The 16,133-nt window shown below is 44.7% G+C and overlaps 1 protein-coding gene across 1 annotated transcript in view; it reads right to left on the bottom strand.

The window, feature by feature from the left end:
• TTC28 (tetratricopeptide repeat domain 28) overlaps positions 1–16,133 on the bottom strand; it is a 668,012-nt gene that overhangs the window by 92,039 nt on the left and 559,840 nt on the right. The window contains exons 10-12 of the mRNA XM_043977397.1: positions 15,837–15,966; positions 14,888–15,106; positions 11,199–11,364 (exon numbers count right to left, since the gene is read on the bottom strand). Coding sequence (XP_043833332.1) covers positions 11,199–11,364; positions 14,888–15,106; positions 15,837–15,966 — 515 coding nt within the window. The remainder of the gene's footprint in view (positions 1–11,198; positions 11,365–14,887; positions 15,107–15,836; positions 15,967–16,133) is intronic.

Here is a 16,133-nt window from a genome sequence, read left to right as displayed (position 1 = left end):
CTTGCTATAATTACTGTCATAAACTCCAACTCACTTATGCCAAATGATAGATAATAAATGCCAACCAGAGATTCTGCAGGAGTTTTTTGGAACAAGAGCTGATCAATAACAAATGTGCTGATCTTCTTTTCTCTACCAGTCTTCTCTCTTTCATCTCCTCCCCTTTTTCTGTCTCCATCTACAGGAATTCTGACCCCTCACTCTCAGGTCTCTATTTCCTTAAACTTGTTTTCTTTTCTCAGGCACAAAGAGTCCCCTGCCTACTTCCACCCCACCCTTGTCTGCTTTCCCCCTTCCTGTTTCCCCCATCTGCCCCTTCACCTGCTTCCATCCTCGCACTCCCCCCACCCCATTTCAGGCTGACCTCTCCATACTGAGAAGCAGGGGAGGGGTCATGGAGTAGACGGTCCTACAACCAGAATGCATTCATGGAGGCCTCTGGATAGCACTACCTAGGCAGGATGAAACATTTCATTTTCATGGTGCCAATGTCTGCCTGTGCCAGGGTTTAATCTGGAAGATTTGCATCGCAAGATGGAGAAGATGGTACAGGAGAACATCTGAACCTGAAACATTTCTCTGGCCCAAGGACTCATTCCCTGCTTTCATTCAAAGGCCAGCAACCAAGACCAGAAGGTGTCCAATGGCCTGAGCAGCAGCGGCCTCTTTGTCCACCTCCTTCCTGCAGGATACGTCCCCCGCCCTCCTCTGGCCTCCAGGCCCTCTCCTCAAACCTGAACAAGGGAGCATGCTGGGACCCGGTGAAAGCTGCAGCAGGGGCAATGGAGGGAGCCCCAGACTTGGAGTCAGGTGAGACCGAATCCTGCCCATGACACTTCCTTCTTGAGTGATTAGCCTCAATTTCCTCTTCTGTACAAGGGGACCCAGGAGCTCCTTAAAGGGTCAGCGTAAGGAACAAATGAGAGAAAGCGCTTTGTGGGCCTTACAGCAGGGGCTCCCATTTTAGGGGGTCCTGGACCCTCACACAGCCCAGTGGACTCCTCGGAATACTAGCTTAAAATTCCTAAAACCCACAGGAGTACGAAGGAAGTCAAGCACACTGAAATCCAGCTATCAGAACGTTTTTTTTTTGGCGGGGCAATGGGGGTTAAGTGACTTGCCCAGGGTCACACAGCTAGTAAGTGTCAATTGAGGCCAAATTTGAACTCAGGTCCTCCTGAATCCAGGGCCGGTGCTTTACCCACTGCGCCCCCTAGCCTCCCCCTATCAGAACGTTTTAAAAGCACGCCCGCAGACCCCGGGCTGAGAGCCCATCTTGACTGGGAGTTTTGTGTTGGGCCACGCCAAAGGGAACCGCCCCTGCATGCTTCACGACCTGACGGTGATTCTGTAGGCAGGTTTGGCGCCAGCTCTTGGGGAGCCTGACTGAAGGCCCCGGAGCATCCGGGCCTTCCTGGCGCATGGCCGGCTCGAGGCCCAGTGATGACATCATCCAATTGTGACTGCCCGGCAGATGGCTTTAGAGCCTCAGTGCCCTGGTCAGAAGGGGGTGTGACCACTCCCACTAAGGACTTCCCTCGGCTTTTCCAGCGTCAGAGCCCTGTGACGATGAGCTGGCGGTCTGACACTATGGCGAGGACAGCGAGACTCTACTTGGCCTCTGGACCTGCCATTCACTAACTAAAGCGTCTTGGAGATGTTTCTTAATTTCTCCGAACAGCAATTTACTCTCCCATAAAAGAGGCATGCCAACTCCTGCCCTGCCTCCCTCGCCAGCCTCTATTTACTTCTGGGCCAGAGCTGTTGCGGTCAGTCTTTTTTCTCTAGCATTACTTGAGGGCAAGATCTGGCACACACAGTGGTGGCTTCTTTAAAAAGGCTTGTGGATAGACTCAGTTTCCCTGTGTATAATTCAGATCTCTGCCTCTGATGCTTAAAGGCTTTAGTCCACAGTGTCTGTCTACTAGAAATCCTGCAATTCATTTTTATTCCTTGGAATTCCAAACACAACCCAAGGGTAACATCTGGTCCAACAAATATAAAGAAGGAAATAGTTGTTTGACTTCCAGGTATCAGTCCCACACTTGTGTCAAAGGAAAAACGGCATTCCCACCTATGAACATGATCCTTCTCCCACTCACCCTGGAAAGAGCTTAGTCCGTTTTTGGACGATCTTTCCTCTTACTCACAGAAGTATGGGTCTGAACTCTATTTGGCTCTCGTTTTAATACAGAGGCTGAGAGGCAGTTTATAGCCCAGGACAGACAGTGGCTATTTTTACCAACTGCTAGGTCCTAAGGGCTGAGCAGCCTGGGGACATCCACAGATGCACAAACCTAAGAATTATCTCCTCAAGTGTCTCCAAACATCATTAGAGAGAAAAAACCTCAAAGGAAAATGATGGTTTGAAGTGAAGTGACCATCTAAAGAGATGAGAATCAATGCTTTGCATTGCTCAGTCTCTCCCATTTAATCTTCATCAAGAAAGGCTGTTTCTAACCTGATATAAGATCAATAGAGGACACTCACAGTTTCAACCCCCATCAGTGAGTCTAAAATTTTTAAAAGACAAATTAACTTACAATGGAATGAAAAAGTTACCCAACAGAAAGAGTACTTGTGACCTGTGTCAGAAGATCCCAGTTCAGATCTTAGCTTCATAGATCATGGATTTAGGGCTGGATGAAAGGGACCCTGGGGAATCATCCAGCTCAGGGATTCTCATACTTTTTGATCTCAGAATCTCTTTATACTCTTCAAAATTATTGAGCTCATATAGTGCTAGAAACGCTAGCTATAGCAATAAGAGACCAAAAAGAAATGGAAGGAATTAGAACAGGCAGTGGAGAAACAACACTGTCACCACTCTTTGCAGATGACATAATAGTATACTTAGAGAACCTTAGAGAATCAACTAAAAAACTACTTGAAATAATGAACAACTTTAGCAAAATTTCAGGATATAAGATAAACCCACAGAAATTATCAGTATTTCTCTACATGACCAACAAAGCCCAGCAGCAAGATATTGAAAAGAGAAATTCCATTTAAAATAATGATAAATAACATAAAATATTTGGGAGTGTGCCTGTCAAGATAAACCCAGGAACGATATGAACACAATTACCAAACACTTTTCACATAAATAAAGTCAGATCTAAACAACTAGAAAAATATCAAGTGTTCATCAGTAGGCAGAGTCAATATAATAAAAATTGCAATTTTGTCTAAACTAATTTATTTATTCAGTGCCACACCAATCAAAGCTACCAAAAGCTACCAAAAAAGTTATTTTATAGAGCCAGGAAAATAACAACAAAATTCATCTAGAAGAAAACAAAGATCAAGAATGTCGACAGAAACAATGAAAAAAATACAAAGGAAGGTGGCCTAGCAAGACTAGATCTCAAACTATACCATAGAGCAGTAATCACCAAAACAATCTGGCCCTGGCTAAGAAATAGAGGGGTGGATCAGTGGAACAGATTGGGTACACAAGTCACAGTAGTCAATGACCACAGTGTTCTAGTGTTCGATAAACCCAAAGTCCCCAGACTTTGGGATAAGAACACACTATTTGACAAAAATTTCTGGGAAAATCTGAAAACAATGGGGCACAAATGAGGTATGGACCAACATCTCACACCATATACCAAGATAAGGTCAAAATGAGGATGTGATTTAGACAAAAGGGTACCATCATAAGCAAATTGGAAGATCGAGGAATAGCCCACCTATCAGATCCATGGAGAAAGGAAGGATTTATGGCCAAACGAGAGAGAGAGAGAGAGAGAGAGAGAGAGAGAGAGAGAGAGAGAGAGAGGGAGAGAGAGAGAGAGAGAGAGAGAGAGGGAGAGGGAGAGAGAGAGAGAGGGAGAGAGAGAGAGAGAGAGAGAGAGAGAGAGAGAGAGGGAGAGAGGGAGAGAGAGAGAGGGGGAGAGAGAGAGAGAGAGAGAGAGCGAGCTCCATGAAATGTAAAATAGATAATTTTGATTATAATAAATTAAAAAACACAAACAAAACCAATGCAACCAAGGTTAGAAGGAAAACAGAAAGCTGGGAAACAATCTTTATAGCAGGTGTCTCTGATAAAGGCTTCATTTCTCAAATATACAGAGAACGGACTCCAATTTATAAGAATACAAGGGGGCAGCTAGGTGGCACAGTGGATAGAGTACCGGCCCTGGAGTCAGGAGGACCTGAGTTCAAATCCGGCCTCAGACACTTAACACTTACTAGCTGTGTGACCCTGGGCAAGTCACTTAACCCCAATTGCCTCACTAAAAAAAAAATTACATATAAGAATACAAACCATTCTCCTTCCAATTGATAAATGGTCCAAGATATGGACAGGCAGTTTTCAGATGAAGAAATCAAAGTTATCTATAGTCACATGAAAAAGTGCTCTAAATCACTTTTGATTGGAGAAATGCAAATTAAAGCATCTCTGGGGTGCCACCTTACACCTAGAAGAATGGCTAATATGATAAAGAAAATGATAAATGTCGGAGAAGATATGGGAAAATTAGGGCACTAATGCACTGCTGATGGAGTTGTGAACGGATCCAACTATCCTGGAAAGCAATTTGGAACTACGGCCATACCCTTTGTTGACCCAGCAATACCAGTACTAGGTCTGTATCCCAAAGAGATCATAAAAAATGGAACAGGACCCATATGTACAAAAATATTCATAGCAGCCCTTTTCATGGCGGCAAAATATTGGAAATTGAGGGGATGCAGCCGGAAGATTTCAGCAAAACCTTGAACTGATGCAAAGTAAAATGAGAAGAACCAGGAAAACATTGTACACAGAATTAGCAGCATCGTATGCTGATCAACTATGAAAGACTTAGCTCTTCTCAGCAACACAGTGATCCAAGGGGTTCATGATGGAAAATGCTACCTACCATCCAGATAAAGAACTGATGGACTTTGAATGCAGACTGAAGCATACTTTTTCACTTTTTTGGGGTGCTTTTCCCCCTCCTGATCTGTTTCTTCTGTAACAACTATGACTATTATGGAAACATGTTTTACATAATTGTACACATATCCTATAGCAAATTGTCTACCATCTTAGGGAGAGGGAAGGTAAGGAGGAAGAAAAATTTGGAACTCAAAATCTTATAAAAATGAATGTTAAATACTGTTGACATGTAATTGGGGGAAAATAATATTTAAAAAATTAATGAGGTCCCCCACAGAGTTTCTTAAAGTATGGGTTACATATCTATAGATATTTATCACATTAGAAATTAAGACATCTTGGCATAATTATGGGGTTTTGTGGGGAGGTAGAGTTAAGTGACTTGCCCAGGGTCACACAGCTAGTAAGTGTCAAGTGTCTGAGGTCACATTTGAACTCAGGTCCTCCTGACTCCAGGGCTGGTGCTCTATCCACTGCACCACCTAGCTGTCCCATGTCATGGTACTTTGAATAGTGGAGTGGTACTCTACCTCCCCACAAATCATTTTCAGCAACTCAAAGTTTCAGTAACTTTGCTTTACAAAAAAAAATCTGCAGGGAAATTGGAAAAGAAGCCTTGATTTAGGCTGTGCTCAGAGGTCACAAAGACCACAAGCTATGCTGATCCTACCTAAGGAGTTGACTCATTCTAAGAAGCTTAGTGAAAGCTCTCCCAACTTATTTTGTACATTGTTATGTGGAAATAATCCAAATTATGGAGCTGAGCTGAAAAGACGAGCCACAAACATACTGCAGTCCTTTCTGATACCACTCACACACACACATAGGTTGGCATAGAAAGACACTCAAGTCAATAGGAATCAGGCAGGGCCTGGGGGAGGGCAGAGAGGAACAAAGATTCAGGGAGGGATTAGTCACGAGCAAACTAATTCCATGTTTAGAGGGTGGAGTGTGAAGGGGGAGAAAGGAAAAAAAGAAATAAAGAGGAAGGGAAAACAGAAGGGGGGAGGGAGGAAAAGGGGGAGGGAGGAAGGAGGGAGGGAGGAAGGGAGGAGGGTAGGAAGGAGGGAAAGAAAGAGGGAGGAAAGAAGAAAGGAAGGAAGGAAGCCACAGATCTTTAGAGCTGAGCGCAACACACACACACACACACACACACACACACACACACACACACACAGTCTCCCAACATCCTTTTCCTCTTTGTCAAGAGAGGGATAAGGGAAAGCAAGAATAGGGAAAAGTATGAAAGGATAGGATGGAGGAAAATGTACAGTTAACAATCATAACTGAACATGAATGGGATGAGCTCACTGATAAATTGGAGGAGAAAAAAAAATGTTTCAGAAAAATAAAATTCAACATTAAGTTGTTAATAAGAAATATACTCAAAACAGAAAAACTGATAGAGTTATAATAAGGAGCTTGGTCAAAAGCGGATACACTTCAGATGAATTAAAAATGGCAGGGAGGGGGGTGGCTAGGTGGCGCAGTGGATAAAGCACCGGCCCTGGATTCAGAAGTACCTGAGTTCAAGTCTGGCCTCAGACACTTGACACTTACTAGCTGTGTGACCCTGGGCAAGTCACTTAACCCCCATTGCCCCGCAAAAAAAAAAAAAAAATGGCAGGGAGAACAATCATGATTTCAGAGACAGCAACAGGAAAAGCAAGACTGGATTAAAAGATAAACAGGGAAACCATATTATGCTTAAAGCACCATGGACAATGAAGTAATACCAATATTTCATCTGTATTAACCAGAAGGCATTGCATCTAAATACTTAAAGGAAAAGTCAAATCACTTTCTAGGAAGAAATAGACAGCAAAACTAATATTTGAACATCTAAATGCACCCTTCTTTGGGCCTGGACAAATCTGACCAAAAGATAAACAAGAAAAAAGTTTAGAATCTGAACAGAATTTTAGAAAAGAGAGATATTATAGATCTCTGGTAATTATGGAATGGAAACAAAAGGAAGGAAGGAAACAAGCATTTAAAAACACCTACCATGTACCAGGCACTATGCTAAGCACTTTACAAATATTATCTCATTTGATCCTCACAACAACCTTGGGGGGGGGGGAGGTTGTGCTTCATTTTACAGTTGAGAAACTGAGAGTTTAATTGACTTGCCCAGGGTCCCAAAGCTAGTGAGTGACTGAGGCTGGATTTGAACTCAGGTCTTCTTTATTCAAGGTCTAGTGCTCCATACAACTCTAGGAGTAACACATCATACACATTAAGGTGCCATGAAAAAAAGCTGGAAAAATTTAAATATATTTTCCTATATAAAAATATATTTTATATGTTCTTGTAATACATATACATGTATATGTGTGTGTGTGTGTGTGTGTGTATTTCTCAGCTGTGCATGGTATCGGAACAAAAATAAATGATGTGCCAAAGGATAAAAACCTCACAAATTAATGAAGAATAGCAGAAATACTAAACATATCCTTTATCAACCTCAAAGGAATAAAAAGAATCGTTGAAGAAACTATTACAAATTAACCAGAAATCAAATTGCTTAATCCTAAAGAACTCATGGATCAAAGAACATAGCAGAAAAAAACCCCAAAAACTTCATAACAAAAATGACAATAATGAGACATTGAAACAAAAGCTGGGGATGTGGTCAAAGCAGTTTGAGGGTAAAATTTATATCTCTAAACATTTTATCAGCAAAAAAAGAGAAAGAACAGAACAATTAATTGGTTATTCAACAAAAAATTCAAACAAACCTAGAAAACTAACTAATTAAAAACCTCAACCAAACACTGAAATGAAACTCTGAAAATCAGAGAAAAGGTATATGAGACTGAAAGAAAAAAAAAGTGCTGACATGATCAAATAAAATGAAAAGCTATTTTTTGGGGAAAACAGATGAGCCGTTAGCTGGTCTGATGTTTAAAATGAGAGAGGAAAAGCAAACTGTCCGTATCAAAACACAAAAAGGAGAAATTCCAACAAATGAAGAATAAAGGAAATTTTTAGAAATTATTTTGCTCAATTATATGCCAACGAAACTCACAATTTAAATGAAATAGATGATTATCTACAAAATAGAAAGTATTTGGATTAGTATAACAAGACAAGAAGAATTTAAATAAACTAATCTCAGTAAAAGATATTGAACAAGCCATAAATGAACTCCCCCCCAAAATAACCCTAGAACCAGATGGATTTAAAAGTATATTCTATGAAGCATTCAAAGGACAACTGATTTCGATATTACATAAACTGTTTGTAAAAATGGGGGCGGGGGGAGATCATATCAAATTCTTAAAATGATACAAATATAGCTGCATTACATAAAGCAGGGAAAAACAAATCAGAGGAAAACCCCCCAAAACCCAAATAACTAAAGGCCAGTATCCCTAATGAATACAAACACAAACATTTTAAATGAAATATTAGCAAAGAAGCTATAGCAGCATATAAATACAATTTAACGATGGGACCAGGTAGGACATATACCAAGAATATAATGTTGTTTCAATATTAGGAAAGCTATGATTATAATAGACCTTATTAATAACTAAAACAATCATAATCTCATTATCAAATTAATAGGTGCATAAAAAGCTCTTGAAAAAATAGAATTTTTACATTATTTTAGCTTATTTCAGTTAAAAATTAAACACAAAAACATAGCAATTTAAAAAGAGCTTTTCTTTAATATAAGTTGTATTTACTCAAAACTAAGATAAAATAGAGACCTTTCCTATAAGATCAGGGGCAACACAAGGATGTCCACTTAATCACCACTACTATTCAACATAGTGCTAGAAGTGGTAGCTATAGCAATAAGACAAGCAAAAGAACACTACCAAAGGATTTAAAAGTTAAAAAGTATAATAACAAAATTCATCTGGATGAATTTTAAAAGGTCAAAATTCTCAAGAAAAGTAACAAAAAAAAAAATGGAAGGAAGGGGGCCTCGCAGGACCCAATCTTGGTCTATAGTTCAAAGTAGTAATCATTGAAAGTTTTGGATGCTGGCTAAAAATAGAGAAAAGTCATTTAGTGGCACAGATTAGGTCACCAGAACAAAATGAATATAGTAATATAACATTTGATAACCAAAGACTATAGCAACTACTGGGGTAAGGACTCACTATTGCACAAACAAAATTAATGCATGTAAGATTAGGATTTTTTTTTTTGTGGGGCAATGAGGGTTAAGTGACTTGCCCAGGGTCACACAGCTAGTAAGTGTCAAGTGTCTGAGGCCAGATTTGAACTCAGGTCCTCCTGACTCCAGGGCCAGTGCTTTATCCACTGAGCCATCTAGCTGCCCCTTAACCATTATTCTTGCTCACTATATGCCAAGTTCTGTTGTTTCTGTGCTACTTAAGAGCTGCATCTATTGCCAGCACCCTCTAAACTGGGTACCCTCTGGAAAGGTCACAGTCGCCCTAGTCCTGTTACAGCTCTGGGGAAAGCTGCCTCTATTCTGACCTTTCTAGATTCTCTGTATAAAAATGTTTGGGCCAGGGATATACAGGTACTGTAGGACCATGCAGGATGGGCGAGACTACTGCAGTGGCCAACAAGGCTCAGAGCATAATGGAAAGGAAAGAAGGAGGGATCTACTTGTGGCCAGGACCAAAGCCTGACTCCCCCATTATACAAACTGCAGGACAACTGGAAGGCAGCAGAGCACAGCAGAGTCCATCACGTTCAGAGCCCCAGAGGCCGGGGTGTGAGTCCTGACTTTGACACTTGCTGCTTTGTTGACCTTGGCCAAGTCACTTAACTTACTGAGGCTTCCATTTCCCCCTCTCTAAGCTGAGGAATGTGGATGAGGTGATCTCTGAGGCCCTTTCAGGCTCTCACATTGTGTGGTTTTATGGATAATGAAAAGCATTTTATTTCCCAGGTGAGATTTCTCTGTCCCCTCACAAGTGCCACAAATGAGTTGTGGGGCATTGAACTCAAGAGCCTGAACTCAGCATCTCTAAAGAAGCCTGAGAGGTACCCGAGGACTTTTTAGAATTACAAATAGTATCATTCAAGAGATAAACAGATGCTGCACACTGGTCTCTGGGACCTGCCGGCCCGCAGGGAAGGCCATGTTAATAGAACAGCCGATCTGACAGACTGCTTTTCTCCATATCAGCTCATCACGAAACAGAACTGGGAGGGACCAGGGTGGCCCAGGAGAGCTTCACACACATGTATGCATGTGCACACACACACACACACACACACACACACACACACACCCTTGGTGATTATTGGGGCGATTGTTCTGTGATGAAATAATGGGATTTAGCAGATACTCAAAGACCCACCTGGAGATTAATCTAGACTGATTGAATCAAGTGAGAGTAATTGACTGCTGATTAGCCTACTTCAAGTTAACTGGATTGTAATCACACCTGGCTAGCCCTTAAGAAGGTATTGTTCTCAGAAACTAGACTGTGAACTCAACTTGAGAACACCTTCAAAACCAATGGATTTGGATGATGCCAACCAATCAGCTTGAAGCAGTGTGTAAGGACCGCCTTTGTTCCAGATCTATAAAAAAGCTTCCACAAACAGCTTTCGAAGGGGCTCCTGATTAAGACAGGCTCGTTGAGGAGTTCCTGATTAAAGCAGGCTTGTGGAGGAGGACTTCAGGAAGAACCCAACCAAGCTGGAACTCTAGGCTAGGTAGGACTTCTTTTTCATAACCTTCTGAACTCTTTGTAAATATCTGTATGTTCTAATAAATGTTTAATGCCCAAAGACTGGTACTGAAGCCTTTTAATTTTTGGCAACCACAATTAAGATTTTAAACATCACAGTTTTGTTTCTTCTAGGAATAGGTGTTCCTTGATGAAACAGTTCATATTACACTGATGGGCGTAACAGGTTTACGGGCTACTCTGGCTCTTCAGGGTACCACGAGCCCCACTCAGATACACACTCCATTCCTTATCTGGAATGGCTGGCGCTGAATTATTCTTCCCAGCCCTCAGTCGGCTCCTGCACAAAGCTAATCACTCCAAGTCAGCTCGTAACTGAAAACGGAGCTCCATTTAATTAGCTGGTTACACTGCAATTAAATTGTTGGTGATGGCTGAACCACCTACCCACTCGACTCAGAGAAAATGCCTGATTCTGCTGAGACCCTTCCCTAGCTCTGGGAAAGTGACAGAAAATGACCCAGACAACCCACCAACATTTCATTTGTTGGGAGTTGCCCTCCACAGAAACCCAGAATTTTTTCGATGAAGCCTGTCAACAGCCTGATCTCAGCAGTGTTGGCTACAAAGGGTAGGCCGGGCTGGAGGCCTGGCAAAGGGATTTCTTGACCCACCTGGTATAGTAGGAATCCACTCCCAAGGCCTCCCGAACGCTGGTGATGTACTGCTCCAGGGCAGAGCTGGTGACTGTCTGGAGAATCATGCTGCTCGTTTCCTGGAAGTCACTTGAGTTTTCTGCCATGTTGTCACCCAGATAATATTCGTGAAACTTGAGAATTCCTGCAACAAGAAATGCACTGCCGCCATGACATAGGCAGTGATGGCCGTCAAAGACCACGAGTGGCCGTGACAAGTTCATGAGAATGGGGAGAGGGGCTGCCATTTATAACGTGCTGACAGCTCCACAAAGTTCTCTACATTCATTATCTCATCTGAAAAAAAAGAGAAGCCCCCCCTCCCACCCCCACCGCCCCAGATTTCCCCAGAAGTACAGAGGGTGCGGGCCGCTGGGCAGCCTTTGTGACTGGCAATCAGCTTCAGAGCTTTACAAATGGGGTTTGCTCTCCGAAGAGATGCTTGGAAGAGACCTGGTATCACAACCACCTCATATCAATTTAAGAACAGATGTTTCTCAGCTGCACCTACTCAAGAAAGCCCCTTTCCAATAAGCCCACAGAAGAGCGCTCTGAATGCCTGCTGATAATGCATACACACAGCATATGAAAGGGTGAACAAAAAGACTGCTTTTACATCCAACACCTCTCATTTCAGGCAAGTCCAGTAAAACAGATGCATTTTAAAAGGCCAAAGGAATGCATCTCAAAATGTGTGTTTTTAAAAATCTATATGGAGCAGAACCAGGCAAACAATATGCACACAATGACTGCAACAATGTAAACATAATGAACAATCAAATCAAACAGAATGTTACGTGATTACATTGACCATGCTTGGCCTCAGGGAAGAGTCGAAGAAATGGACCTCCCTCCCTCCCTCTTTCCTTCCTTCCTCCCTCCCTCCTTCCTTCTTTCCTTCCTCCCTCCCTTCCTCCCTCCTTCCCTTCCTTCCTCCTTCCCTCCCTCCCTCCCTCCCTTCCTTCCTTCCTCCCTTCCTTCCTCCCTCCCTCCCTCCCTCCTTCCTTCCTTCCTTCCTTCCTTCCTTCCTTCCTTCCTTCCTTCCTTCCTTCCTTCCTTCCTTCCTTCCTTCCTTCCTTCCTTCCTCCCTCCCTCCCTCCCTCCCTCCTTCCTTCCTTCCTTCCTTCCCTCCCTCCCAACCTCCTTCCCTCCCTCCCTCCTTCCCTTCCTCCCTCCCTCCCTCCTTCCTTCCTCCCTCCTTCCTTCCTTCCTTCCTTCCTTCCTTCCTTCCTTCCTTCCTTCCTTCCTTCCTTCCTTCCTTCCTCCTCCCTCCTTCCTCCCTCCTTCCTTCCTTCCTTCCTTCCTTCCTTCCTTCCTTCCTTCCTTCCTTCCTTCCTTCCTTCCTTCCTTCCTTCCTTCCTCCCTCCCTCCTTCCTCCCTCCCTCCTTCCTTCCTTCCTCCCTCCCTCCCAACCTCCTTCCCTCCCTCCCTCCCTCCCTCCCTCCTTCCTTCCTCCCTCCCTCCCTCCCTCCTTCCATTCCTCCCTCCCTCCCTCCCTCCCTCCTTCCTTCCTTCCTTCCTTCCTCCCTCCCTCCCTCCTTCCTTCCTCCCTCCTTCCTTCCTTCCTTCCTTCCTTCCTTCCTTCCTTCCTTCCTTCCTTCCTTCCTTCCTTCCTTCCTCCCTCCCTCCCTTCCTCCCTCCTTCCCTTCCTCCCTCCCTCCTTCCTTCCTTCCTTCCTTCCTTCCTTCCTTCCTTCCTTCCTTCCTTCCTTCCTTCCTTCCTTCCTTCCTTCCTTCCTTCCTTCCTTCCCTTCACCCGCTTCGGACATGGAAAATGATGGCTGTGGAATATCATTAGGCGTGACTGATGGAACAGCAGATTCTCCTGAACTGTTTCTCCCTTCTTTTCTTTTTGAATCTGTTACCAGGTTAGATTTGCTGGGGAGGGGTCTATTGGTAATCAGTGTGAGGGAAAAACAAAAGGCATCAATAAAAGTCAAGAAGTAAATTCAGATTTTAAAAATGCCCATCTTTTTAACACTCATGTTTTCCAGTGGGGCTGTGAATCACAGGATCCCACAATTCCCAGTGATCCAAAGTTGTGGAAAATTTCTGGATACAGAGGCTATAACAGCTTGTGAGAAGTGATGTGGGTGTGAGGAAGGAGTCACAGAATTCACACGGGGAGGGATGATGCTGGGCAACCCTTTCAACTTGTACTTGATTATTCATGAGGGAAAAGGAAGTGGGCTAGTCTGGTAAGGGATGGGAGAGGGAGCTGGCCCATGCACCACAGAGGTACCCACACCACAGAGAAGGCCAATGAGAAGAGCAGGCTTCCACTGCCCAATAATGCGATTCTGTCAGGGAGGCCCTAAAGGCAGCAGTGGCTCTGAGTCACCGGGGTAAGGGGACAGACAGGGATGGGTTACCACCAGCACTGCTGGTGGGAGCATCTCCATCTCTAGGATTGAAGATGCATTCTAGCACAAGTGTCTGCATGGCTAGTGGAGATGGTGGTCATCAGCAGAGCTGCTGCAGAAAACAGGCTGGCTGGTGCACAGACATATGTGAACAAAATTAAAGCAAGGAACTGTGAATGCTGGGGACACTCGTGGGACACGTCAGCCTCGGTTGACCCAGCAGACTGTCTGATGGGGAGCCCCACTGACAAAAACGAGCAACAGAAAGAGAGCCCACAGCACACCTCCGGGGTAACCTGACTCAGGCTCTCCCAGATCTGGCTTGAGGAGAAACTGACGTAACATCACCTGGGTCAGGCCTGTCCCCTGAGATCCGTATTAAAAGGAGTCCCAATGGGATTTCTAGTGTCAAGAGACCAGAGGGAAGAGGCTCCTTAATAGCACTGGGGGAAAGATGATGGAAAAATCCGCCGTCCCAGGAAAGCATCAATAGGGGATAGAACGCAGGGACTTAGGAGCCACCAGGACTGTCCTTTAGTTTTAGCCAACAGAAATCACCCAGAGAAGCTTGCGAATCCTTCCTCACTGCTGGTCCTTTAGAAAACAGCTAGCACGCGCTCAAAAGAAGCCTCCCAATTATAAGAGCCACTTCTCCAGTCAATAAACTCTTATTGGATTTGGTGTCTCTCCAATGTGGGGGAGCCATCAGCATTTTATTATGCAAAAAATACGGTCCTAGAGGCTAATTAGTGATTCTGTATTTAGTAAGGCTGCACAACCCTTGCATTGAATGTTAACTTAATCATTAAGGGTTTGGATGTGGGTTAGCAATGGAACCGGTTAAAATATGTACTGCTAGCTCAGACATTCCTAATGTCAGCCTATACTTAAAAGTCTGATGGAATCTCCCTTATCGGTTTAGACTCTCTCGCTGTCGTGGTGAAGGGTCACAATTATTAAATTATATCCAGAAAGAACTCACCAAGACTTGCAGCCATCGCTTTATTAGATAATGAACAGCAGCTGCCTGCAAACAGGGCTGCTCTTCAAATTAATCCTCCCTGCACTTGGTCCTCCAAGATAAATGGTTCCATATTCCAAGGCCAGAGGGGAGATTTCTGGGGGAAGTTGGGCCGCCTTGTTAAGGGAATGCCCTACGTGAAGAACGCCCCGGATCTGAATTTTTACTGAAGTCCCGTGGCAGCTTCTGGGTATGATACACGCTAATGAATTTCTTCCACCTGCCATCATTTTAGCCTCACCTGTGTGGTGCCCTGACCGCCCAAGGCAGTGGGAGAGATCTTACCTGCCCCAGGGGCCAGCAGCCAGCTGTACAGGTAGCCTGCAGCCAGGGAGTAGTAGAGGACTAGCCCCCGTTGGCCATTCACCACCTCCAAGATCTGCTCAATGGTCACTGGTGAGTAAGGGTCAGAGTCCTGCTGGCCCGTCTGGCGCTCCACCAGAAGATCGGCAAACGCCCTGGTCCGGCCCCTCTCTGCCACGGCCAGGGCTTCATCATGATGGCCTGGAGTGGAGGGGCAGAGAACAGGTGTAAGAAGGCGGCTGGGCCCGCTGAGGACAATGTGCTGGCCGGGCAGAGGGGAGGCCCAGCCTGGCCTTTTGTCTCTTCCTCCCCCCGGGTTCTCTGCCTCGGGATCCAGCACCAGAAGGCACTGCGAGGCTCTGCTGAACAGGTGATCTATCCGGGTATCTAATAAATACACTTTTCAAAAATTCTGCTGTCATTAACAGGGAGAGGAACACAGGTGTTTACATTTACAGTCCCCTCCAAAGGGCAGGAGGGAGCCCAGTGCTCTCTTGGAGCAAGTTACAGACAGACCACATAGACCACAGGGATGGGAGGCTCCAAGGGACACAGACCCTGGGTAAGTCACATCAGGGTGGCTCCTGGCAATGCCCACTGTAGCCTACTTTAGACATCAAGACAAGGACGACTCCCATGGTTTCTGCACCAGGGGAAGATGAATCTCACGAGCCAGGACAGAGAAGCCCTGGGTTCAAATTTTGACCTTGCCATTTGACCTGGGGGTCAAGTGTTTTCCCTTAATCTCTCCCGGTGTCAGCTGGCTTCTTTGTAAAAGGGGCATGTGGGACCAGAGGGGACCCTTAAGGGCCTCCAATTTTAGATGGTCCCTTGGCTCTCCCATGCCAAGATTCAATTATTTCTTTACACAATCTCTGTGAAGGTCCCAGAGGCCCATTCGGATGAGCCCCAACAGAAGCTTCTCTCTCACCTAGACTGACCAGCACCCGCTGCAAGGCCTGGTACGACGACGTCTGCAGGTCAAACAGTGACAGCTTGTAGTCGGTGCTTAGCTGCACCTCGTGCCGGATCGTTTCAAACAAGGCCGATGCTCTGTAGAGCTACAGGGAAAGAGAGGCAGAGGGTGACAACTCCCCCCAAGCCTGTGCCCAGAACCCTGCCAGGGACCAGCCAGGGCAAAGGGTCTGGGGCTAGCCCCACTCATGGCCTGCCCCTATGCAGGCAGACGAGGCAGTGGCAGCCAGGGGGGTGGCCTGAGGGAGCCAGC

Source organism: Dromiciops gliroides, chromosome 1 (genome assembly GCF_019393635.1).
Source record: "Dromiciops gliroides isolate mDroGli1 chromosome 1, mDroGli1.pri, whole genome shotgun sequence".
Taxonomy (NCBI): domain Eukaryota; kingdom Metazoa; phylum Chordata; class Mammalia; order Microbiotheria; family Microbiotheriidae; genus Dromiciops; species Dromiciops gliroides.
This window is presented reverse-complemented; position numbering and strand designations above follow the sequence as displayed.